Raw genomic sequence first — 26,697 nt, 5'->3', positions numbered from 1 at the left:
ATTTTTCAACTAAATAAATAAATAAATGGCCTACAAACCAAATGCTTACATACATAAAGAGTTCAAATGTTTTCAAAAACAGTCAATAGAACCAGTAAGTGGATCATTAATTTGTTCCAGGTGAAATAAAGTTTAAAAAAACCTTTGACATAGATTTTTAAATAAGTATGCTAAGAATATGTGAGGATAAAAATGCAGAGCATAATAAATTATGGAGGCAAAAACAGGCACAAATAATAGATTAAGATTTATAAGGAAAAGTTAATTAGAAAATTGGAAATAAAAAAGAAAGTCATTGAAAAAATAAGTCAACCCCATGATGTCCAGTACAGAAATAAAAGAAACGTTTTAAATATAAAAATGCACTTAAAAAGTACACAATAAGTGGAGAGGCTCCAACATTATTTACCTAGTAGTTGTTCTCTAAAGGAAGAGAATGGGAGAAGAAGCAATATTTTGAAAAGATAATTGCTAAGAATGAATTCACTAATCAAAAATTATTCTTAGGATCATGAGCAAGACAAAAAATAAATCAATCTATACTAGGCAGACTATAGTATAAACTATAGAGCATAAATGATAAAAAGACATTCTTAAAAATTACCAGACAAATGCACTTGGAAACTAAAAAGAGATGGATCATTTTCTAGAAAAATATAATTTACTGAAAATTATTTAAGAAATAGAAAACCCATGGGGGGGCTGGGATGAGAGTAAAAGACAGAAAACTGTACTCGAACAACAATTAAATTTTAAAAAATCAGAAAAGGAAAAAAAAGAAATAGAAAACCCAAATAAACCTACTAGCATCAAAAAAATGGAATGGGCAAGCAAGAGTCTTCTTTGACCCTAAAATCCACCAGTGTCAGATGGGTTAATTTGAGAACTCCACCAAGCCTTTAAAGTACAGATCATCTTTATTTTATAAAAACTGTTTCACCCTGGCTGGTGTGGCTCAGTGGACTGAGCACTGGCCTGTGAACCAAAGGGTTGCCAGTTGGATTCCCAGTCAGGGCACATGCCTAGGATTGGGCCAGGTCTCTGGTGGGGGAGACACAAAAGGCCACCACACATTGATGTTTCCCTCCTTTCTCCTCTCTCTTAAAATAAACAAATAAAATCTTTAAAAAAAACTGTTTAATAGAATAGAAACTTATTTTATGAGGTTATAATAACCTTAGTATCAACACCAACAAGTGAAATACAAGAAAGAAAATAATAGGTTAATTTCCTTTGTTAAAATATATGCAAAATAATAAATATAAATATGCACAAAAATAAAAATGAATGTTGGAAAATCAAATTCAACATGGTATTAAAAAAAATAAAATAGAAGGAGACTTGACTTTGGGTGGTGAAAACACAATGCAATATACACATGATATACACAGGGTTGTATACTTGAAACCTATATAATTTTATTAACCAATGTCACCCTAATAACTTCAATTAAAAAATAAAAATAAAACGCATGGTCTGAAATATAAATAAATAAATAAATAAATAAATAAATAAATAAATAAATAAAATAGCCCTGGCTGGTGTGGCTCAGTGAACTGAATGCCAGCCTGTGAACCAAAAGGTCACTGGTTTGATTCCCGGTCAGGGCACATGCCTGGGTTGTGGGCCAGGTCCCTGGTTGGGGGCGTGCCAAAGGCAGCCAACTGATGTTTCTCTCTCACATTGGTGTTTCTCTCCCTCTCTCTCCCTTCCCCTCTTTCTAAGTAAAATCTTTTAAAAAATAAAAAACAAAAATAATTAAATTTTAAAAATTTAAAATATGCCATGACTAAAGGATTTGACCCTGGTGATGTTACTGTAATTGGACTAGTCCATAGGATTTAGAAAAAATATGAGAGATTATCTTTATAGGATGATTGCTTAAGCAAGACAACAGAGGCAGAAATCATAATCAGAATCAAGATGACAATGTAATATTATTTTTCCTACCAGGTTAACAATGTGAAAAACAATTGGTATTACAAAGTATTGGCAGAGAGGTAGGGAAATGGCTATGTTCACATACTAATAAGTAAGTAGTTATAACTTCTTTACAGGGCAATCTTTCTCACGTCTATCAAAAATGTATAAGATGTAAGTCCTTTCAGATCTAGAATAAAGTGTATAAACAGCCATTAAAAAAAGCAAGATGGTGTATGTTGATATGGAAGGATCTCTCTCTCTCTCTCTCTCACACACACACACACACAAATATGTATATATGGAGGTCATTTTATACACATACACAAATAAATGACACATGAAACCAGGCAGCACCTTTTAAAAGCAACCCACTGCTGCAGATAGTAAATACACTCATGCAAGCTCAACTTTGGAGCAGGGAAGGAGTGCTGAGAAGAATGAGGTGTTGCAGGGGAGATTTGCATCGTGAAAGCTCTCTTGGAAGCTGTAAAGAGCTGAAATGAATGAAAAGCTAGGATGAGAAACTCCAGGCAGAAGGAAGGCCACAGTCTAAAACCAGAAAAAGAGAATTCAATGTCTTGTGGAGATGACAGAACAGCAGTCCGCGGCTGGGACCAGGGGGAAGGGAGCTTTCCAAGGGTGGTGCCACTGCTGGGGGCCGGCTGGGGTTTCCACTAGTTGGAGAATCTCAATGCCACAGGAGAGTTTCGATTTGCTATATCAAGCACCCAGTGGGTGGGGTATTTAATGGGAAAGGTAGAATGCAAATGGCATCTGAGGGAACTTGTCTTAACCATCACCCAACACTGGCAGAGATGAGTTATCAGTGTTCTGCCAGGAAGGATGATAAACCTGAATTTGAGTTGAGTCGGTGATATGAAAAAGGATGTCTGACAAGCTCAGTGACAAAAATCTTAAGTTTGGAAAATTTCACTTTTAATATTAGATATATCTTGGAATGGTGAACATTTATTGGGGAAAAATGAATAACATCTTGGAATTAATTACATTTTCTTTTTTTACAATCATCCTGACCTGTGCAAGGTGAAGATGAATAATGAGGGTTTTAGAACAATTAGTAAAACAACTAGGGAAAGTTCAACTTTCCTGACTTGAGACAGTGCCCTGATTACCATCGTTGCCATGATGATTGTAGGGCTTTTTCTCCCTCTTGTAACTTCATCTCCAGAGAGAGGGCTTTCAGGGGTTCTCCCAAAGGTTAGCACTGCATACGCAGTGGTTTGAGAAACAGAATCATTCCACCCAACGCCCGAGCCCCTGATTTACCTGCATTTCCAACGATGAACCACAGAAGAAGCCCCCATGACCAGAAGAACCATCTCTCCCAGAGGCCTGGGCACATGGCTGAGCTGAAAGTCTCAGAGCTGCCTCGGTGACACCACGTAGCCCAGACGTTCACACTTGAACATCAAACAACTCCTTGAGTCTCATTAATAATTAACCAGCCTTCTGGCCTGTAAAAGAAAAAATAAACTGCCCAATTGTTTAACCACCACAGTTTTTTCGTTTCTTCTTCTCAGTGAAAATAAATACACTTTTCATTTTCTTTTCTTTATTTTTTAAAGCAAGGGACATAGAAACACATTGTCCTTCCTCTCTGAACCAAACATCATCAGGAAACTATTTCCTGCACCTCTCCCACTTCCCATTATAAAACGTTAGTAAAAACCAAAGCAGAAGTCTTTCATCTCTAAGTAACTACAAAACCCTCATTGTACTGGAATTATCTGTGGATGTGTTTGTCTCCTTAAGAGGACTCTGAGCAATTTGAGGGCAAAGATCTTCTCTTCACATCTTTGAATCCCCAGTGCCTACCACAAGCTGAGCTAATAACACGTGTTCACTGTACTACATTTAACAGGCAGAATGAAAGAAGACAAAGTTTGCCTCTAGAGAGTACTAGTCTTTCAGAGAGTCTCGGGGCTAGAAGTGAAATTCAACCATTTAGGAAGAAACGTTCAACTTCTTGAATTCGCAAATAAAGTGAATAGTAGGAAAAGAAAATGACCTTTTAGAGGCCCTGTTGCAATAAGTAGTAGAGCTGGCCTGAAACCAGGGCATTTCCAGTGTTCCTTGTTGCTTCTCCCACCCAAAGGATTGGCAGAAACTACAAGCAGCTAGTTCAGGCATGTCTGGGAAAGGGGAAGGGCAGGGCACTTGCCCAGCTCCTTAAATTGTAACACTGCAATATGATGCAGAGAACCTGCCCGCAGGGCCAACATCAAAGTTTCTGGGCAACGGCTCTGTGAAGTGAGTCCTGTGCACAAACATGCTTCACACAGTTTTAGGGCACAGAGAGGTTAAGTAACTTGCACAAGGTCAGGCAAACTTGAGATCTGAAGCAGGACAAGCTGGCCCTAGGGATCATGCTCTGAACCACTGTACCAGACAGCTACAGTCCCTGAAGAGGCTTTGGTACTGTGCCAACATGGCTGTGCCACGCCTGCCAAAGATGGAGATAGGATGATTTTGGAGGGGCTGGCCCTTGCTTCCCCTCATACATATGACCCCTCTGATCAAGCTTTGCTGCCACCGGGAAGGAGTGGGGCAGTAAATGGGGCTCTGCTGAAGGCTGTTCTGATGTCAGAGACCAAGTCAGGTGTATTCGTTCAGGTACTCAGAGCAGAAGATGCCAAGATGGGACTAGATGGGCAAGAGAATTATTGGATAACACTTGTGAAGAATGAGGGAAGTAAAGAAGACAGGGAGGGCCTTTAGACCCTGATGCAGGAGAGGGGGAAGGAAAGAAAATTACACAGAGAGAGTCTTAGACTGCCCCAAAGTGCCTAGAATGTTCTGGCCACAGCAGCAGGGAATCCCCGAGCTGAAGTCTCCTGCTACAGCTGTCTAGTGTCCTACAGTAATGAGCCTGTATTTGCAGCCCCACCCCACGGAGTCATTAGCAGAGGTCAGCTTCAGCACAAAGAGGAGGGCGGTGAGGTCGGGGGAGTCCAGAAAAGCAGCAACTGAGACCATCCCAGATTAGGCTCCCCACTGCAGGAGACTGAGGGCTGGCCATTTTCATGGCCACCTGCAGCAAGACCAGAGCTGGCAGGTCAAGCCAGTTATTCTAGCAATTGCTCATCTGTGACATTCATACCAGCGACCTTTTAGAGAGCACTTTCCCTTTTACATTCATCATCTACTACAGTGCTCTCCAAGTGGGGACAGAGTGGTCCCATCCATGATCACCTGCCTCAGAATCCCCCAGGAGCTTGGAATACTTTGCTGGATCCATCCCCAAAGAGAATCTTTGGAGTTGGGCCCAGGACTCTTCAGTTCCAGAGGACTCCTCAAAGAATTATATGCATGCTAGAACCACTCGTCTTCTGTTAATTCTTACTGTAGCCATTTCCACTTTACCAGTGAGGAAACTAGGGTTCAGAAAGGCCAGGGGCCTGAAGAACACTGCTTGAGAGCCAAGTGTAACTGCACAGGCACTTCATTTCTTCAATATGACCTTTTCTCCTTTCTCTCATTTTGATTCAAACTGACCTTGTCCAGAACCCTGACTCACCCACCTCCCTCTCCCTCACATGTCCACTCCCTTAATCATAAAGCTCTCGGGATAATGAGGTTCTGTTCAGAATCAAACAATCTTAGAAACAAAGCCTTGGGTCTGTTGACCACAGAGACAGAGTTTCAGGCAAACTTGAGATAACTCCTAGACTTCAGTTTGTGCTTCAGGTCCAGACCTAGAAAAGCAGAATGACCTCACTGACCACACCCTCGAAAAACTGGACAGAGTGGTGCCATGGCTGACATCAGGACCAGAAGCAATGATCAACCACCCCTACCCTAGAGCCAGCCAGTAAGTAGAGACCACAACCCTAAATCTGTTAGTTACCATGACTAGTGATTTCTTCCCTATATAACTCATTCCTTAGAAGCCATTGGGGAGCCAGGTCTTGGAGCAATTGCTCACCTGTACTTCCAGGTTGGGAGACATTTCTTTAAATAAACCTTTCCTTTCTTTGCTTCAAACTCCTGGTTGTGTTTGATTGGACTTTGAGACGTGCAGGTGAATGAACCCCTCTAGTTGGGTAACACAGGGAATGAGGAGTCACATTTTAGGAGTCAAGGATAGAGACCTTTCTACCAGCAGACACTGAGGATAACACCAATTGATTTTCAATGTATATGCTCTGTCTCCCCCAAGGAGAATGTCAGCCTCAGGAGGGCAAAATTCTGGGATGATTTTCTCACTGTAGTATCCCCAGTGGCTAGCATAGTGTCTGCAACATAGCTGTTGCTCAATAAATATTTGCTCAGGGAAGGCTTGGCACATCAGTCTCCTGGATTCAGGGCTGGCGTGGAATAGCAAACACCAGAAATCCCATCTCACCCCAAATATTGCCTCCACTAGAGTGGTCTCCAATAGAAATCACCCTGCTGGAGTGTCGTCTGTTTGCTCAAGGTCATGTTTCCCGATTTCATTCATTCAGGTTCTACTTTCCCTACTCCTGCCACATCCACTTACCACCGGTGCTAATATGTATTTCAAGTTTTCATTTACATGACTTCCATCTGTGGGCATTGACAATGGGAGGTGATTGCCCACATATCATCTAAAATGACAGGAAACATTAGTGAAGTACAAGCCTGTATCTGCAGCTCAATAAATCAGGGGAACCCCAAGGTTCCTTTTTTTATTCTGTCCCCAATCTCCAGACAACCTCATTTAAAGCTAATGCTCTTTGGATGTTACAGGTGAAAGTCCAGGGGCTCCAAGCCCAGAGACCCTGAGAGGGGGCACTAGCCTAAGACCACCTAGCTAGTACAGATGATGATGACACCGAGGCCCAAAAAGGTGTAGTAGTGATGGGGTGGGGGACTTAATTGTTGGAAAATTTTAGTTTTAGGTAAAAGCTAATAAGCTAAGTAATCAATGTATGTAGAAAGCTATTGTTTCAGAAACTGAAAGCATGACCCACCCTGACTCCAGGAGACCATACACACCTTTGTGCCTCAGGAAGACTCAATCAATCAAGATGGTATCTGAACCATTGTGCTCCAGGGTGAGAGGCCCACCAAGCAGGACACAGATGAAAGAACGCTACAGCTTTTTATGTGGTCAACATTTTCACTGAATTCCAAACCCTTTACCTACACTTTTCTTCTCCTTATAAAATGGGTCAGTTTAAAATGGAATTTAAGACGGTCTGTTAGGGTTTATAACCTGCCACCTTCACTAGCCATCTGAATAAAGTGCCCATAAAGATTCAATCCCAGACTTCCAGCCAAGATGGAGGCGTAGGTAGACACACTGTACCTCCTCACACAACCAAAATAAGAAGAACAAAAATTTAGAAACAAAATAACAACCAGAACTGACACAAAATTGAACTGTATGGGAGTCCGACAACCAAGGAGATAAAGTAGACGCAGTAATCCAGGCCTGTGGGAGGGGTGGAGTCGAGGCAGAGAGGGGTCATGGCAAAAAAAAAAAAAGCTGCAGCTGGCAGACTGGGGTGTGCAAAGCGGCAGTAAGCAGACCCAGCAAAGTGGAGGATTGTGAAGGGGCTTGGCATGCAAGGTGGTTTGCGAAACTGGCAGTCCCACATTCGTGTGCAGATAAACCAGGCAAAACTAGGGAGTGAGACAGACCACACAACCCAGGATCCCAGTATGGGGAAATAAAGCCTCGAAACACCAATTGAAAATAGCCGTGGGGGTTGAGGTGCCAGGAGAGACTCCCAGCCTCACAGGAGAGCTCGTCAGAGAGACCCACCAGGTCCTAGAATGTGCACAAGCTCACCAACATGGGAATCAGCACCAGAAAGGCTTAGTTTGCCTGGGAAAAGTGGCAGAAGGGACTGAAATCTGACAGAGCACAGCAAGCGCCATTGTTCCCTCTCTGACCCTGCCCCCACATACAGCGTCACAACACAGCAACATGGGTTACCCCACCCTGGTGAATACCTAAGGCTCCCACCCTCACTACCTAACAGGCACAGCAAGACAAAAAATGGCCCAAATGAAAGAACAGATCAAACCTCCAGAAAAAATACAACCAAGCAATGAAGAGATAGCCAACCTATCAGATACACAGTTCAAAGCACTGGTGATCAGGATGCTCACAGAATTGGTTGAATTTGATCACAAATTAGATGAAAAAATGAAGGCTACGCTAAGTGAAATAAAAGAAAATGTACAGGGAACCAATAGTGATGGGAAGGAAACTGGGACTCAAATCAATGGAGTGGAACAGGAGGAAGAAAGAAACAACCAAACAGAAAAGAATGAAGAAACAAGAATTTTAAAAAGTGAGGAGAGGCTTAGGAACCTCCAGGACATCTTTAAACATTCCAACATCCAAATCATAGGGGTACCAGAAGGAGAAGGGGAAGAGCAACAAGTGGAAAAGTTATTTGAACAAATAATAAAGAAGAACTTCCTCAATCTGGCCAAAGGAAATAGACTTCCAGGAAATCCAGGAAGCTCAGAGAGTCCCAAAGAAGTTGGACCCAAGAAGAAACACACCAAGGCACATCATAATTACATTAGCCAAGATTAAAGAGAAGGAAAGAATCTTGAAAGCAGCAAGAGAAAAGGAGACAGTTACCTACAAAGTAGTGCTCATAAGACTGTCAGCTGATTTCTCAAAAGGGACCTTACAGACAAGAAGGGGATGGAAAGAAGTATTCCAAGTCATGAAAGGCAAGGACCTATATCCAGGATTGCTCTATCCAGCAAAGCTTTCATTTGAAAGGGCAGATAAAGTCAAGTTAAAGGAGTTCATCGCCAAGCCCTTATTATATGAAATGTTAAAGAGACTTATCTAAGAAGAAGATAAAAAATGTGTACAGTAAAATGACAGCAAACTCACAATTATTAATAACCACAACTAAAACAAAAACAAAAACAAACTAAGCAAACAACTGGAACAGGAACAGAACCACAGAAATAGAGATCACATGGAGGGTTAGCAACAGGGGAGTGGGAGGAGGAGAGAAGGGGAGAAGGTACAGAGAATAAGTAGCATAGATGGCAGGTAGAAAATAGACAGGGGGAGGTTAAGAATAGTATGGGAAATGTAGAAGCTACAGAACTTATATGTATGACACGTGGACATGAACTAAAGGAAGAGAATGTGGGTGGGAGGGGGTGTACAGGGAAGAGGGGAGTGAAGGGGGGAAAATGAGACAACTGTAATAGCATAATCAATAAAATATATTAAAAATTCAATCCCTATCTCTGCTTATTGGTTCTGAGAGGTTTCAGGCAGCATGAACACAGGCTTTTTCGGTGTCAGTAGGAACCTTAAGTCAGGCAGGTGTAATGGAGCAGAGCAGGGAGAGAAGTCTACATCATGACCCAGGCATTGCATGGAGTCTCCTTGGTGGCAGAAGGAGAGGAGGCTCTTTGAGAAGAGAGGAGAATGAAGATACTCTGTCTGTTTCCGTTGTACCTGGGCTCGGCTCTGCCCCCTCCCTACCCTTGTCCCAAACATGGATTTTAAACCCACAGCTAGCTTTCCTCTTGAACTTGCCTCATAGTTGTGGGAAGGTGTAAAGAGGGCACAGGCTGCTGCCTTCACCATCTCACTCCTGGGTTTTATTTTGGCTTTGTCTAAGGAAAAGTTTCAAATTACAGCTAATTAGAGGGTAGTAGAGGGTGTGCAAAGAAAAAAGCCTTTGGAGATGTACAGTCCTGGGTTTAAATCCCAGCTCCATCTCATCCTAGCTGAGTGACTGTGGACAATTGGTGACATTTCTTCTGAAGTGCTGGACACACAACTCTTCTTCCTCCTCTTCTTTTTCCTTCTCTGAATGGAAAGAATCTCACCTACTCTCTGGATGTCAGTTTCCCAACCACCAAACCCCAAAGATGAAAAATTGATGGCAAGGCTGGCCCCCATGCCATGTCTGGACCAGCCCTGGATCTTTAACCAGACCCCAGGAGCCACCCCTCTAGGCGCTAACCCCATAGGCCAAGTTAGCTGCAAAATCAACAGTGTCTCCATTCCTTCCCTCCCCCTCCCAGGAGCTCTGTGGCTGTTAAAAGAAAAAATGCACATTTACTTGTCCCAGAGAGATTTAAAAAAAAAGACTAAATGGAGAACATGGTGGTGGAAGAAGCCTGGAGAAGGGTGGATGAGGCCAAAGTTAATTTTGCAGATCTTAAAAGGATATATATTACCAAGATTTCTAGACAACATCTAGCAATCTCAGGTAACAAAGAGCAAATAAAGCATCATCACCTAGCAGATCAAAAAATATTAATCTCCATAATGTTACGCATGACCTGTTCTGTTTTTCACTTTATATATATTAACTTGATAAGCATGATAAATTCATACTCTGTGTCAGATTTTTATTGATTTCTGTAACATTGTGCTTATAATTAAGTTTATTACCTGTTCCCCTGTTCATTCTCATCCTCTCACCTTGTCTCCCTCCCTCCTCCTCTCTCTTTCCGTCCTTCCTCCCCTCCACACACTCACGTACCACACACTAGCACTCACAGTCAGGAAAGAAGCCAGAGGCCATGAGCTCAGGGGCAGGTGAATGGGCAGAGGTGGTGATGGGAACATGCAATTCTGACTGCTTCTTTCTTTTTCTCAGAGAAATAGGAAGCAAGGGCACAAGTTGAGTTTGGGGAAGAAGTTTTAAGGTTTGAGAAAATGGAGTCTGAATGATTAAATTTTTTTGAAGTGTGCCTGTGATGAAGAGTGAGAATCTGCAAACACAGTAAGATTTCTAAAGAGTCTTTCTCTGTAGTCTCCAATTATGGCTAAAGTCTGACACCTTAAAACAACAAATTCTAAGTCCCTGACCCTCCTGCCCCCATTCCCCACTAAGTTTTGAAAAGACCGAAGGATTTGGAAAGCCAAATCCCTGTAGGATTTAGAGGTAAGCAGAACTGCTCTGTGATTAGACCTCCTTCCCTCCGACCCCCACCAGATGAAAACTATGGATTTGGAAGAAAATTCATGAGTCACGGTTGTGTGGGGCGTTTTCCTTTCCCTTCCTGAATGGGTAGGGAGGGTGGTGTCAACATAAGAACAGTCCAAACTTGAAGGATTTTTGCAAGTCTATTAGAGCCAAACTGACAACAATTGCTGGGAAGCAAAACCTCAACAAGTTGAGAAAATGCCATGAAAAATGGCAGTTTTGTACCTTATTTTATACATTTCAGTCAAAAGAGGAGGTGTAAGGGGTTTACATAGATTACAGCAATCTACTGGTGACAGATTAGGGAGGCAGGAGAAAGCAAAGGCTGAGGACCCTCTGGAACCGGATAAGAAGTAAAATGATAGACACACTTCTTTTACATAGGTGGGTCCAGGATAGTTATCAACCAACTATTAACACAATAACAATGATGGGATTTGTGATCTTTCCTCTGGTGGTTGCACCTGAGAGGTTTGGAAAAAGGGACGTTACCTTGATGTTCCAAAGGTATGTTATCACAGATGTAAAAGACAAGAGACAGGCTCAATTAAGGTAAAGGCTGACTTAGGTCAGGAAAGATTGTAGCCTAGGATATGACTGCCCACCATAAAATGCTTTTAGTTAAAAAGCTTTTGATTTCAGACCATCCTATGTGGTTACTTTCTGTCTCTGAATTTGTAACACCACTCCACAGGCCTCCCTTGAGCTTGTCCGGGGTTAGTATGTGGCCCCTTTTTGTCCACAGTGGTGCTCTTCCTTACCCCTCTAGCCAAAGGAGGGAGGGCATGCCAGCTGAGACTGAGGGTGACCACATAAAGGTGATAGCGGCATCTATTCCCAAGTTAGCTGTTTGCTGGGCAGCCAGACCTATCCTCTGGGCCTATGTGAGCAGGATGAGAGAAATGTAAAGACAGCGGCAGGTGGTGGCCTGAACTCCCACCATTGGGTGTGACCAGGAGGGATGAGTTCCCTCACGGGGAGTGGACCCCTGTGAGCCATCCAAACTAGCCCTCCACCCATGAGGCCAGAATCAAGGCAACATGGAGAGGAGCAAGGAGCCCCAGAAGAGGGAGGGGAGGCATTAAAGAGGCATCCAGGTCTCCATTGTTCTCTAAGTCTCTGGGCCCCAGGACCCACCGTGGTGGGGAGAAAAGAGGACAACTTTTTAGAATTGATTAAACAGGACTGGGATTTCCACTTCTGGGTATATCCAAAGGCACTGGAAACAGGATTTTGAAGACATATCTGCACTCCCATGTTCACTGCAGCATTACGCACAGTAGCCCAGATAGGGACTCAACCTCAGTGTTTTAGACAGGTGAAAGGATAAAGAAAATAATCTCACATTTTATTTATCTGTTGTGTGTGTGTGTGTGTGTGTGTGTGTGTGTGTGTATAATTCCGCCATGACAAAGAAGGGAATACTGACATTTCAACACAAATGGACCTCAAAGACATCATACTAAGTGAAGTAATCCATGGATTATTTCCATGGGGGGGGGGAGGACATAGGAAGGACTTCACAAAAGGGTACAAACTCTCAGCTATAATATAAACAAGGTATAGGGGTCTGACTTAAAACAAGGTGACTATAATTGATAACGGTGTGTTATATAATTGAAATTTGCTGAGTAGAACTTAAGTAAATGTTCTCACACACACAAAGGATAAATATGTGAGGTGATGGGCATGTTGATTACTTAGATGGAGGAAATCCTTTCACAATGCACACACCCATCCAATCAATACAATGTATACTCTAAATATCTTACAATTTTTGTATGTCAATTATACCTCAATAAAGCTGAAATGAAAAAATAAACTGGACTGGGATGGACCAGACTGAGTTTCTAATACTCCCCCTCACTCCAAAACCAAAAAACTGTGTGATCTACCCAAGATGATGCTGTTACGGTAGAGTGAGAGACCAGAGGGGAAACAAAGGCAGGGCCTCACCATTGCAATCTAACTTGAAGGATGAGTTGGAGTTTACTAGTTGAACAAGGAAAGAGGAGTGTCATTCTATTCATAAATAACAGAAGTTCTTTATTAACATTGTTATTAAAGAAGTTCCCTAATTAACCCTGCTATGGTAGAAAGAGTGGCCTGAGGGGAAATAAACATCGGACCCTTGCCATTGCAATCTAACTAGAAGTTAATACAGGAGGCTAAAAGCAAAAGGTTACCATGACCCAGTTGTCCTGAGCCTGGTTCAGTAAGTTTGCCAGGCACTTCAAACACCAAGATAGTGTAGGAGGCAGGGAAGCCCTTGAAAATCTGTGTGTATCATCTCCACTAGCCGGGAAAAGGAGAACCTTGAGACTATGTATTCATCCCAAGGCCTGGAAGGGTGAAGTAGAGGGGGACTACAGTGCCCAAAGAAAAGCCTTTAAAGAACTTTGGTTAACTGTCTGCCTCCTACCATGTATACAAAATAAACAAATAGTGTTTAAAGCAAATAAGGATTCAGGCTAACAGACTCCCAAACATACCTATATTTGGGAAGCCACATCTGCCTGGGGGATGCTGGCACCACCTTCACCTGTCAATCACGTAAGTCCTCAGAACAAAGGACTTACTCTCTTGGCTCTTTTTGCCACACTGGGGGTGGGGGTTGGGCCACCCAGGTGCTGGCCACTGGGGCTCTGGCCACCCTACTCTTGCCGCCCTTGCTGTTGCTTTTCCATTAGAACTTAACACTAATAAACTTTGCTTACATGCTAGTAGGCTTGCTGATGTGTAGTTCTTTACTGTGACAGTAAGAACTGAGTTTCTGGGAGTTTCTCCCATGACAATGCTAAGGAACAGAAAAAGCAGCTTCGAGAGTATGCATGAAGATGATAGCTGGAGAAAAATAAAACAATTTTTTTGCTTCCTATCAGACCATTTGCCAAACCAGTTACAAAACAGGTCGTGCCTACTATTCCAGTTGCTAAATATACTCTCTGCCCTTTTCTATATTGTAAAATTTCAGCATCTCAGGTCTGCTGTTTGGTCAGTGCTAGTAGAAGAGGGCAAATGCTCCACCTTGCAAACGCAGGCTTTGCTGACTCCTGCTCAGAGAAACCTCAGAAGGGGCTTCCGGTTAAGATGGCGGCGTAGGTAAATGCGGTACTCGCATCTTGCCATACCACAACCACATCACAATTACAACTAAACTACAGTACAACCATCGTTTAGAACTGCCTGAAAGGAGAAGCCACATCAGACTGAGAGGAAAGGTGGAAATGCAGAATGGGCTTAACCCACACTCATGTGTGGTGAATAAAAATTGTGGGAGGATATCTCCACTGCAGAGGTCCCTGGAGGTGAGAGGGGTCCAAGCCCCACGCCAGGCTCCCCAGGGTTTCAGTGCCAGGAGGAGAAGTTCCCACAACTTTGGGCTGTAAAAACCAGCAGGGATTGTGGCTGAGACAGTGGGCTTCAGGAGTCCCAGGTGTTCCTCCTCAAGGGCCTGCTCATGGACTTACTTGGACTAACACCTTCTGAGCCCCAGCTCCAGTGGAGCAGCTTGAAAGGCACCAGGGACATACAGGGAAGAAATGAAGAGTCTGACATCGGAGCAAGGGCTGGAGGGGCAGCCTTCTCCCAGACAGAAGTGCTGGCAAAGGCTATTATTCTGTCAATATAAGAAATACACAAACCTGTAAGAATTTTTATGAGTTTATTTGAGCTAAACTGATGACAATCACTGGAAACAACCTCAATGGATTGAGAAAATGCTCTGAAAAATGGCAATTTTGCATCCTATTTTATACATTACAATCAAAAGAGAAGACATAAGTGGGTTACATGAAATCCACTGGGGATAGATTAGGGAGGTGGGAAAAAGCAAAATGGGGAAACATCAGGAATTGGATAAAAAGTAAAATGATAGACACATATTTCTTTTACATAGGTAAGTACAGGATCATTAACACTCAATAATTAACATTATACCAGTAACAGTGAGAGGATCTATGGTCTACCCGTGGTGAGGTATCTGTGCTTTGAGGAATCTGGAAAAAGAAAATTTGAACCCCAGTGTTCACAGCAGCACAATTTACAATAGCCAAGTGCTGGAAATAACCTAAGTGCCCATCAGTAAATGAATGGATCAAAAAACTGTGGTACATTTACACGACGAAATACTATGCAGCAGAAAGAAAGGAGTTCCTACCCTTTGTGACAAGCATGGATGGAACTAGAGAGCATTATGTGAAATAAGCCAGGTGGTGAAAGGCAAATACCATATGATCTCACCTATAAGTGGGACCTAACCAACAAAACAAAGAATGGAGCAAAATATAACCAGAGACATTGAAATAAAGAACAAACTGACAGTAACCAGGGGGAGCGGGAAGGGGATAATACAAAAAAGGAAAAGGGTCGTCAAGGAACACGTACAAGGGACCCATGGATAAAGCCAAAAGTGGGTGGGATTGAGGGTGGGAGGTAAGGGTGGGTGGGACGGGGAAAAGTGGTGGGAAAATGGAGACAACTGTACTTGAACAACAATAAAAAAGAAGAAAAAAAGGAAACTTCACATTTCAGCGGTATGTTATCACAGATGCAAAAACACAGCAGACAGGCTCAGTTAAGGTACAGACTGACTTTTGTTAGGGAAGATTCTAGCCTATGACATGACTAACTGTCATGACCTGCTTTTAGTTAGAAACTTTTTAATTTCAGACCACCCCATGTGCTGACTTTAGGTCCCTGAGTTTGTAAGGCAGCAATGTAGGCCTCCCCTAAGCTTGTCAGGCTTAGCATGTAGCCCCTTTTTGTCCACAGTTTCTTTGCTGAGCCCCTTCTCCACAGAGATAGTGGGCAGGCGCCATGTCTGAGTCTCTCACACTGTTTCCCTACCCCTGGTGAGTCCCTAAGGCCCCATGCCACCCAATATGCTGTTCCAGTGGCTTTTCCGTGCAAATATTCTTGGTTCACGCCTCAGACTTTCCTAAAATCTCTCAAACAAGCAGCATGTGTCCTCAGCATGCCCTGGACCCTTTGCTAAGTGGCCCCAGGCTTAGCACTAGTGGTAGCTGGCCTTGGTTCACTGCTTGGCCTCTCCTGGGCACCCCTAAGCCCAGCACAAGTAGTGGCCATCAGCAGATAGTTCTGTAGCTCATGCTGGGAGGTCCCAGGCAGAACGTAAGCAGCGGTTGACCTTGGCCTGTACCTCCCAGGAGGACATAGAGCCAGCACCGGCAGTAGACACTTTCAGACCACGTCAAAGCACCACCATCCTATCACCTTAACAAGTCGCACACTCAAGAAAATGCTTTCTCTTCTACAGCTACAGGTAAACACACAGTATTCTGCATTACGAAGTCAGCTTTAATCAAGTGGGAAACTGAAAATAGACCCAAGAGTCTCCATCTTAATTGTCTGCTCGGGAATCTTATGTAAAAATGTATATACTTTTTTCTATTACTCTAAAACTGTCCTCAAAATATTTATGCAAAAGAGTCTTTTAAGACACCTGAATTTTGAAAGATTATTATTACTATGTCCTGTGAATTGCAACCCACCATCCCTAAAAGTCTGTAATTCTGATTGGTTTGTCCGGCTGAAGCACCTGCTGTCCTTCTTGTAATACTTAAAACACATCTTTTTTTCTGAAATATATAAATACATGTGAGAGTTTTTTGAGCCAGAAAAAGAGCTTCAGGATTTCTCTCTCCCTTTATGTATAAAAAAATGAGAAATCCCAAGCCTTTGCTAGAATCCTGCTTCAAATACATACCTGAGAGCCTTGTCCCATTTATGCCAGTGTATAGGCATGATTAAAGCATCGATCTCTCAGTCTCTCTCAGTGTATCTTGGCCAGGTCACTCCTGGCAACCGTGAAGCAGAAGGCACAGGAAACGGCTAGATGTGCATGTAGAACACATTCACATCAACAAATCTCAAACTTCTAGGCTAAACATTTGTTGAATGTCTCTCAGGGGCCAGGCAGAGAGGCCACAAAGACAGTAAGACACATCCCTCATAAGGAGCCCTGAAGTTGCCCTAGAAGACAATTGCCACACAACAGAATCAATGTGATGAAGCTAGGGACAGAAGGCTGTGCATGAGGCAAAGAGAAAGCTGCCATGTGCCTGAATAACCAGAGCAGGTTTCACCTAGGAGGGTCTACCCGAGCTGAGGCATGAAGGATGAGTATGAACTTGCCAAGTAAAAGAGGAGAGGGAAGAGCATCAGGAAATTAAGAGAGGGGATGATGTAGTCATTGAACACGTTTCGAAGTTCAGCATGACCAATTTGTTATTTGTAAAGCCGGGTAATGAAGAAAGCAAGACTGGAGATAGGAGGCTAATTAACAATGCTCATTTAAAATATATTGACTACATATTTCTGTGTGCTAAGTTCTTTCTAGAGAATAAAGCAAGTAAATAGGCAACAACAAACTAATAACATCTTAAGCGCCATGCCCAGGAAATTCAAACAACAGCCAGAAGCAGAATCTCCCCATACTTGAGTGGCCTGGATTTCAGAAATCCAAGTGAAAAATACTTGGTGCAAGAAGGTAAAAGAGGTGGTAGGTTTAAAGGATATTAAGAAGACAGAACCATTTAGCAGATTCTGTTAGGATCCTACATATAACGCTTGCTGTTCCCATGCACCTTACAGCTTGCCACTGCAAGCATCTCTGATCTTTACCTGAGACATTGGTGTTTGGCTTGCGTAAGAGGCAGGCTAAGAAGCACCAGGAACTCAGCAGTGAGGACAAACAATGTCAGATGGAAGTCGGTGGACAAATAAGCAAACCCAGGTTTGCTGGTACCTCAGGTGGGACCACTGTGAGGAATGTCTTACAAAGAGAAGCCAAATGGACTGAGTTTCACTTGTTGATAGTGATAACCTGCTCATACTGTCTCCCCTCCCTTCTCTGTCTCACTTCCCCATGGTCCTACCAGTGCTCCCTGGAATCACCTTTCAAATAAACGACTTGTACTCAAATCTTTGTCTCAGAGTCCACTTCTGGGGGAACCCAACCTAAAACAACAGAAAAAGTTTAGTGAGAGATTAGCTGATGAAAATAAAGACTCAAGTAGAAGGCTATGAGATTTCTAGCTTGGGAGATGCTAACCCCATCAACTGAGATAAAGACTTTTCAGGAAAGGAAGACAGATTTAGGAAGAACAAAAGGAGCCCGAGAAGATTTTCATGTGCCCAAGGGACTTATCTCAAAATTTCCTGAGTACAAAGTTAAAACAGCACGGAATTTCCTCAAAAAACTAAAAATGGAACTGCCTTTTGACCCAGTGATTCCACTGCTAGGTCACCTAAGAATCCTGAATCACCAATTCAAAAGAACCTATGGGCCCCAATGTTTATGGCAGCACAATCTACAATAGCCAAGTGCTGGAAGCAGTCTAAGTGCCCATCAGTAAATGAATGGACCAAAACACTGTGGTACATTTACACAATGGAATTCTATGCAGCAGAAAGAAAGAAGGAGCTCCTACCCTTTGTGACAGCACGGATGGAACTGACTAGCATTAAGCTAAGTGAAATGAGCCAGGTGGTAAAAGACAAGTACCTTATGCTCTCACTTTTAAGTGGAACCTAATCAACAGAACAAACAAGCAAGCAAAATATAACCAGACACATGGAAATAAAAAACAAACTGACAGTAACCAGAGGGGCAGAGGGAAGACAATAACAGGGGAAGAAGGGAAAGGGTTGTCAAGGAACATGTATAAATGATCCGCGGACAAAGCCAAAGGCGGGTAGGATGGAGGGTGGGAGGTAGGGGAACGTGGTGGTGGGAAAATGGAGTCAACCATATTCGAACAATAAAAAAAATGACAGAAAGTAAACTAAAATAAAATAAAAAATAAAAATGATCTTTTGCTTGCAAAAAATAAGTAACACGTTTTGCTAAGTAGATTTTATGAAAGTCATTAGTTCATAAAGAAAAAAATTATGAATAAATTGAAAAAAACAAAGACTCTTGACTTTGTAAAAAGTGAAAAGAAACTGAGCAGCAAAGGAACAATAAAGAAAAGAAACCACCAGAAATGAACATCGTATTTCCCTAAAGGGCAATTACAGAGTCTTCCTTTGACCCAAGAGAATGTAAAGCCCTAGCTATTTCTTCCAGCCGTTTTCTGTATTCTAGTTTCTCATAGTTGGAGGGACTCACTCCTGTAAAACCATACATAACTCCCCACCAGCAGCCGGCAATGGCTGCTGTGGAATCACTGTCTCCGCCATGGAAAAAGGCTCGGTGGGCAAGTTCCTTCCAGGAGTTTCCTGCAGCCAGGATGGCATCGTAGGCAATCATGGGGGCATCGTGTCCACTGCTGCCGCCCCAGCCAGAGTAGCTCACCGAGGTGTAGAACTGATCCCTCTCCTTCACATCATAGGGCTTGGGGAAGGTAGGGGCTGATTTGCCATCCAAAATCCCTCTGAGTTTTAGGTACTTTTCCCACTGGTCTTGGAAATAGGACCTGTAGGAAGAAAAAAAAAAGCTACAGTCAATTGAAAAAATAAAGTTGATAACTGTAAGAAAAGGTACTAGATAGATGTGTGAATATCTATCTAGTTTTCTAGGGAAAACTAGAAATATCTATCTATAGATATTTCTATGGAAATATAATATTCTATGGAAATATAATCTATAGATATTTCTAGCTATAGAAATATAATCTATAGATACCTGTAATATCTATATTTTCTAGGGAAAATTCCAAGATGACTTCAACCTCTTGTATTAACTCAAAAATGGTGTAAAAATCAAAATGAGCTCTAACTAAGTAACAGTGATTCAATACGTTTTTGTGAAGAATAGATAGAAACAAGGCACAGATACCTGTTGCTAAATTAAAAAGATATATCGCAAGTTAAAGGGGAGAAGTAAAGGTCTGTTTTTCCTGAGTTGAGAATGGTGTTAAATATCACCTATCAAGGGAGAAACTTTATTTATTTAGTCCGTTCTTACACATTTTTCTTTTTTTAAATAATTGATTTTAATGATGCCTTTGCCATTTTATTTATTCTTAGAGAGAGGGGACAGGAGGGAGAAAGAGAGGGAGGGAAACACTTATGTGAGAAACACTGAGCCATCAGTGGCCTCACGCATGTCCCCAGCTGAGATTGGCCCACAACCCTGGCCCTGAGGGGGAATTGAACAGGCAACATTTCCGTTCTCAGTTTGGCACTCAGTCCACTGAGCTATACACCAGCCAGGACTATATTTTATTTTCTTAATAAAAACTGCATATATTTAAGGTATACAAAGATTTGATATACATAGACATACATTTGAAATTTTAATTACACAAACTAATTAACACATCATCACCTTATAGAGGTTGTTGTGTTTTGTTGTTTTTTTTTTTCAAAAGAGGACTTTTGGAATATCATGACCGTGTGTGATTTCAGCAGAAAGCCTCTGGACCTTTTTATTCCAAGAAAGGCAACGTGCAGTAAACTCAGAAAAAGGGGAAGATGTGGTTTTTCCACCTACTAATTAGCTAGTAGAAAAACTATTTCTCGGGCATTCTAGGCAAGGATTTAAAAATATTGTGTGTCAAGACACCACTGAAAAACAGGTTCCAAGAGATAAACAGGAAAGTTCATCTCGGTACAGGTTAGCCATAAAAACCGTAGTAAGTTGGAATACGGAACAGGACCTCTATACACAAGGGAAGCACCACCGCAGCTGCACTACTCGCTGCGGTCTTCACTTGGCTGCCAGGTGGCAGCTGCTGCTAGAACTGAATTTGAAATCCTTGGCAGGTGGGCAGGGAGGGGCTGGATGCCATGGATGACAAAACTGGATGGTGAGAACCACAACGGCTGCTATGATCTGGGAATTCTAGGCATGCACAGGCCAGCATGGGAGCGCACAGACTCAACCATTTCCTGGCCAGAGCATGCACCTATGAACTTACCAGTGTTGAAGATTCTGCTCCACAAAGTAGCCTGATTGGACAATGTACTTTTTAGCTTCTGGTAGCACCTCCATCAGTCCTTTTCCCCATTGCTGGGGAGGCTTGCCATTCACAGCGTAGGCTGTAAAAAGAGCAGACACAAGAGCTCCCAGGTAGCCAGTGGGGTGGTGGTGGGTCATTCGGCCACTCTCAATGCTGACCTGGATCAGTGTGTCCAACTGGCCAAGGTGAGGGAACCTAAGACCAATGCACATGGCTCGCATGGCAGCCCCGCAGCCTCCCTCATGATTGTTAAAGGGAATCCTCCAGCCATTGGCTTGGTCCGGCTTCAGCTGCATGGCATTCTGCACCGAGGCACCGCCTGGGGAAGAGCGGAGTTAGGCACAGGGTCAGTGTGATGCAAGAAGAGGCTGCAGCAGGAAGGAAGAACCAAGTTCTGTTTCCAAGTTTCTTCAATGGAAAGGGAAAGCCAAAAAAATATGATGACAAATGCCCTCAAACTCCCAACTCCAAGCCAATACTGTGCCTTACTTTATATATAACTCTTGGCATGAAAAGACTTATTACTGAGACATCATAATGAATGAATAAGCTAAGGCTCAGAGCTTAAGAATCTTCTCAAAATCACATAATCAGCTTATTAGTGGCCCCATCAAAACCATCATGCTCCAAGCCCAAGCTATAAAATAACCCAATGAGAACATCATAACTGGAATTCCCAAATGTCAGAAAGTTGTGGACATAGTTCTGAAGTGAAGAGCGCTAGGCTCAGAGATGGAGCAATGGGTTCAGTGCCACGGCTTGCCCTTGGGTGCCCTTGGTCCGCCCACACCCCATGCGAGAATGGTATAATCAGGCTTCTCCCAACACCCCATCCTACTAGGAACTGCAAATGCACACCTGCACCAAGCAGCAGCAGTAACATACCAGGGGGTGTAGTATTATTGTTCCCTATGGTCAGTCTATGCACAACAAGGCCACAGAAGGCATAAGTGAACAAAGGAAGCTTTCTACTTGTCAAACTGATGACATATCAGATATGTAGAAAGAATGAACAGACCAATTTCTAAGGCCCATCCTTGGGGTCACCAGAGACCCTAGGTGTCTGGGGGGGTGGCAGTTTTTATCAGGAGGTGCTTTTCATCAGCTCATAAGCTGAATTGTGTCCCCTAAAATTCCCATGTTGAAGCCCTAACTCCTAGTATCTCAGAATGTGACTGTATTTAGAGACTGGGCCTGTAAAGAGGTGATGGAGTTAAAAGGAGAATGTCGGAGCGGGTCCTGAAGCAGTCTGATGGGTATCCTTAAAGGAAGAAACTTGGACACACAGAGACGCCAGGGATGTGCACCGTGAGAGGACACAGATATAAGGCTGTGGTCTGTAAGCCAAAGAGAAAGGCTTCAGGAGAAACCAAACCTGTCGACACCTTGATCTCAGACTTCTAGCCCCCTAGACAGTGTGAAAATAAATGTTCATTAAGCCACCAGTCTGTGGCATTTTGTTCTGGCAGCTCACACTGGCAGAGGAGGAGAGGCAAGTGAGATGAACTAGGCAAGAGGTGATTCAAACCACCTGGTCGTCCAAGTGGCTGTAACCATTTCCCAAAGTGGACAAGGACCGCTGTGAACATACCCGGGAACAGAAAAGAAGTCTGTACAAGACACTTTCCGTTCCTCTTGAAAATGAAAAAAAATGTTTCTTTATACTAGTTCATTACAGAAAACTTAGAAAATACAGATAAGCAAAAAAAAAATAAGAAACTATAAATACTCCCTTTACCCAGATATAAATATGAACATCTTTGTGTATATTCTTCCAGACTTGTCCCAACAGATACACACGCATCCTTTAATAACAGTGAATTCACAAGATACATCCTATCTTGCAACCCACTTATCTTTCACTCAATGTGTAGTATCTTTCTATATCAGTATTTATCTATACAATTTTAAGTGGCTAAAAATTATCACCATAATTGAATAAATTATGGGACATTTAGGCTGTTCCTATTTTTATCACAACTATAAAAACTACTGTCCCCTTGATATATAAATCTCAATCACTATTATTTTTAGCCTCACCCAAGGACATTTTTTTCATTGCTTTTTAGAGAAAGTGGAATAGAGAGAAAAGAAGATAGAAACATTAATAGGAGAGAGAAACATGGATTGGCTACCTTCCATACACAACTGTGCCACACATGCCTAAAACAGGGACTGTGCATTTGGACGAGGGACTGAACCAGGAACCTAGGTATGTGCGCTGACTGAGAATCGAACCCACAACCCTTCGGTTACAGAGCGACACTCCAACTGAGGTATCAATGAACCCTGTTTTATTCTCCACTTGTGCAGAACACCCACTGGCTGCCCTCACCTGGTGCCCGGCCATCCATGTCTTCCATGCAGTCTTGGTAATGCTTAGCAAGAAGGGAATACAGTCGATCAAACTCTGAGACTTTTCCAGCTTCTACAAGAGCTTCTGCCGTAGCCAGGTGCATCACCGTGTCATCACTGACTCGCCACCCCTCCACATCTATGGCATCCAAGCCACCAAGCTTGGCCAGCTGCTGGTGAATCTTCTCCCCATTGCAGAGGAACTCCCACTTCCCGTTGAAGTACCCCAAGGCATCTCCAGTTGCACTCAGCACCATGGCAGCCACATACCTCTCAATTAGTCCCCCACACATGGTGAGGCTGTCTCTGGGGGGAAATTAAGATACACAGAGGATGAGGAGAAAGAAGAATCTGGAAAAAATAGCTTTATCTACATTTTATTGAGCACTACTCATAAGCACTTTATCAACTGTGCCTCGTTTAATCCTCCCAACTGTTCTATAAGGAATGTAGTATTAGGCCCATTTTACGAATGAGTGAAATGAGAGTTACAGAGATAATTCAGTTTCAGAAATGCTAAGTGACTTGTCTTAGGTCATAGAGCTAAGCAGCAAAGCTAAGAGTCCGTCTGACTTCAAAGTCCACACTTTGAACTACCACTTCATCTTTGCCTCTCTGCAAGTGGTAAGCCCATTTATACTCTGCAAATCCAACCAAGCTTATCATTTCCTTTTTAGTTGGGATTTGCCTTGGAAGTGCATCCCTCCTTCACTTAATTAGGACTTTCCATTACAATGCACAGTTCACAAGGCACCTGCACATTCTCTGTCTCGTAACTAGGCGGGGATTACAGCATGCAGTTCACAGATAAGAAAATTGGGGCCCAGAGAGGGTAAATTCACACAACCAGCGAGCGGAGGCACTGGGACCAGAATCTTCTGCTTTCGGGCCACTCACCCCAGCACAAGCCTACTCACTTACTGGGGCAACCCCTTTGTGCCTCCGCCTCGACACCTCTAAAACTGTGACCAGAATATCCTTGTAGTAACAATCTCCTGGGTTTGTCATGAGGAGTAAATACATTAATGTCTGTGAAGCACTATTTTTATTGCTCATACTCACCCTGGGGAAAGACTTTTCTATTTATGAACCAGAATATCTTGTCCTAACAACCTTCCTTTCAACAGCAATATTTAAATTTTGTTTTTCTTCTAAATGATTAACTTCTAGAGTCCTAGGATCTCAGCTAATATAACCTCCACGAATCTAATTCTGGTAAAGGGCTGGTTTTCCCGCAGGTGACTTTCCAGTTCTCCACTGTACCTACTGCCTGTAGCACTGGAGTTCAAAGCGCTCCTGTCTGCCCCTTACTGGACCCACTCCCTCCACTTGCATAGGCCAGCAGACTAGCACCCTGTCCCCTCATCTCAAGCTCTTTGAACACCCAAGATGCCAGTCCTCCCTCCCACTTGCCTGAACTCTAATGACTCAGGGTTTAGAGCTTCCAGTAGTCCTTCCCCAGCTGCACTGCTTTCGGTCTGGAAATGCAGGCTGGCAAGCACCTGGAGAAAGAAGAGCACTCGAAGATTGAGCATGCCAATACTGATAGCGCTGAAATTCTTAGCTCAGAAAGGGTATTTGTAAAACATTCTTTACGTGCTTTATTACTTAGAGATGACGCCTAGGAACTGGAGTTCTGGGCTACTAGACCTGACTCTGCCAAGAACCAGTTGTGTGATTGTGGACAAGCCTCCCACCCTGGACCTCAATTTTCTGAACTTTTCATTGGAAAATGGAGGAGGAAGGGGGCTTATGCCCTGTGCTAAGAGCTTCGGAGGACCAACTTTTAGTCCCTCTGTACCCTCTCTCCCAATGTCCTCAGTTTCCTTTCTGTAATTCCTTCTGGCTCCACCGAGTATTTGTTTTGTGAGTCGCAGGCGGGGGACAATGACCATCTCTTTCCGTTGGAAAATCCTTTTTCATACATAATGCTCTAGCGTCTCACTTTCAGAACGCTGTTAAACCTTAAATTCCTCTGAACTTTTACAGTTGACATTTTCAACCCGAAGTATAAAGTCAAAACTAAGGTTGGTCAGTCGCTTCCCGGCAGACTTCTGCTTCTCCGCCGAGGGGCGTCCGGCGGAGGAGGGATGTGGGTGGGGGGCATCCGGCCGCCGCAGGGGACGCCGCGCGGGGGCGCACCTGGTCCCCAGGGAGCCGGGGAGAACCCGCTCCGCCGCCGGGGCCGGGGGCCGGGGCGAGGCGGGGTGAGGCGGGGAAGGGAGCGGGCGGGACCCGGTCGCTGCCGGGAAAGGGGCGTGCGGGGGAGGGCCGGCGTCCGAGTACCTGGTGGCGGGGAGCGCAGCCGGTGGCGCACCGGCGGGCCAGGCGCGCGGAGTTCACGTGCGGGAAGACGCCCGGTCCCACCCGGCGGCGGAGGGCTCCAGCGGGATTCGGCGGGAGCCCAGATCGGCGCGACGACGGGGGCGGAGCTGCGTCGCCGGGCCGGGGACCGCGCCCAGTTTCAAGGACCGTGAAAGAGGTCGTGTGCCTTCCGCTTGGCCAACTTCGGAGTCAGCGGGACCGCCTTCATAATCGGCTTTCTGGCCCAGCGGCGGCCCTCTGCGCCCGAGCTGCGGCGACCGGGCCTCCTGCATCATCGCCACTTGACCCGGGTGGGGGGGGGCGCGGGGGGGGGCGCCGAGAAGCGACTCTGGGAGCCGGCTGTTTCTGTCAGTGATTCACATGGGCTCCAAGCCCATACCTCGGTTTTTCTCCACACGTAGCTCTGTGGCCAAATGCTCGGCCTTTTTCACCTTTCTGGGCTCATTATCTATAAAAGAGGACAATATTTGTACTTCTTAGTGTGGTCGTTAAAATTAATTTTAACTCTTGTAATTTATTTGGCAACAGAATATTATTTTTTCACCCTGCTAGTAAATAAAAGCAAGGAAAAACTAAGAGTAATTTTGTCTGAATAAGTTAATACTGTCATTTTATAAAAGAATAGAATCAACATATATGTGTTCACCAGAAGGTTCTGGCAAAAGAGAAAGACAGGAACCAAGGAGCCACCCAAAGAATGATCATAATCACTCAAAGAATGATCAAAGAAAGGCAGATTTTACCAAGGCAAAAACCACAAAATGTAATTTTTCATACAGATGAAGGATTTCTAGCCAGGCTAACCAGGGTTGGTTAGTTCCAATATGCAAATGAGGAGAGCCAACACTCCAAAGAGGTCAAGTGCATATAGGCCCATGTGACAGTTGTTCCAGGATGTCTGTGGCTCAGCCTCGAGATGAGTTTTGAGCAACTCGGCAATTTTTATTACATTGTATTTTTCCATTATCATTAATATTCTATATACCTATCCAAAAAAATTGATTTTATATGCCTATTCTTTCTGGCTGTAATAACCCAGACTTGGTCTGAGAATTTGCTTTTTTAATTGAGATGCAATTTAAATGCAGTGAAATGCACTCACTTGATGTGTTGTTCGGTGAGTTTTGATAATGTCTCTTGGAGGTCACCTGGGCAACGAAAGGGGAAGCATTAGCTTCCAGCCCCATTTGGTCAAAAGTAGCCCCACAGGCATTAACTTGCCATATTTCCAGGCTATACAGGCTTGA

The 26,697-nt window shown here is 43.6% G+C and overlaps 2 protein-coding genes across 3 annotated transcripts in view; both read right to left on the bottom strand.

Annotated features, from left to right (window-relative positions):
- Positions 1 to 5,932, bottom strand: part of PLA1A (phospholipase A1 member A) — a 33,979-nt gene extending 28,047 nt beyond the window's left edge. Inside the window, exons 1-2 of the mRNA XM_037158773.2 lie at positions 5,870 to 5,932; positions 3,211 to 3,398 (exon numbers count right to left, since the gene is read on the bottom strand). Coding sequence (XP_037014668.2) covers positions 3,211 to 3,286 — 76 coding nt within the window. The 5' untranslated portion in view covers positions 3,287 to 3,398; positions 5,870 to 5,932. The remainder of the gene's footprint in view (positions 1 to 3,210; positions 3,399 to 5,869) is intronic.
- Positions 5,933 to 14,488: 8,556 nt separating this feature from the next.
- On the bottom strand, positions 14,489 to 25,714 carry ADPRH (ADP-ribosylarginine hydrolase). Of its 2 annotated transcripts, XM_037158770.2 has the most exons (5): positions 25,412 to 25,713; positions 24,539 to 24,627; positions 23,106 to 23,431; positions 20,729 to 21,089; positions 14,489 to 19,282 (listed from the first exon to the last, which is right to left on the bottom strand). In XM_037158770.2, the coding sequence occupies exons 3-5, from the start codon at positions 23,416 to 23,418 to the stop codon at positions 18,868 to 18,870; spliced, it is 1,089 nt and encodes a 362-aa protein (XP_037014665.2). In that variant the 5' UTR covers positions 23,419 to 23,431; positions 24,539 to 24,627; positions 25,412 to 25,713; the 3' UTR covers positions 14,489 to 18,867. The 2 variants fall into 2 exon arrangements, with proteins under 2 accessions (XP_037014665.2, XP_037014667.2); XM_037158772.2 differs by lacking the exon at positions 24,539 to 24,627 and having other exon boundaries at positions 25,412 to 25,714.
- Between the last annotated feature and the right edge of the window lie 983 nt (positions 25,715 to 26,697).

Source organism: Artibeus jamaicensis, unplaced genomic scaffold, assembly GCF_021234435.1.
Source record: "Artibeus jamaicensis isolate MK-2021 breed Jamaican fruit bat unplaced genomic scaffold, CSHL_Jam_final contig_3126, whole genome shotgun sequence".
Lineage (NCBI taxonomy): Eukaryota > Metazoa > Chordata > Mammalia > Chiroptera > Phyllostomidae > Artibeus > Artibeus jamaicensis.
This window is presented reverse-complemented; position numbering and strand designations above follow the sequence as displayed.

Excerpts from the sequence above, each read along its gene's own strand:
- ADPRH (XM_037158772.2), bottom strand. The coding sequence starts at position 23,418 with ATGTGTGGGGGACTAATTGAGAGGTATGTGGCTGCCATGGTGCTGAGT. Across the intron at positions 21,090-23,105 it reads CATGGATGGCCGGGCACCAG|GCGGTGCCTCGGTGCAGAAT; the intron begins GTGAGGGCAGCC and ends GCTCTTCCCCAG. Across the intron at positions 19,283-20,728 it reads GAGCAGAATCTTCAACACTG|GTCCTATTTCCAAGACCAGT; the intron begins GTAAGTTCATAG and ends TTCTTCCTACAG.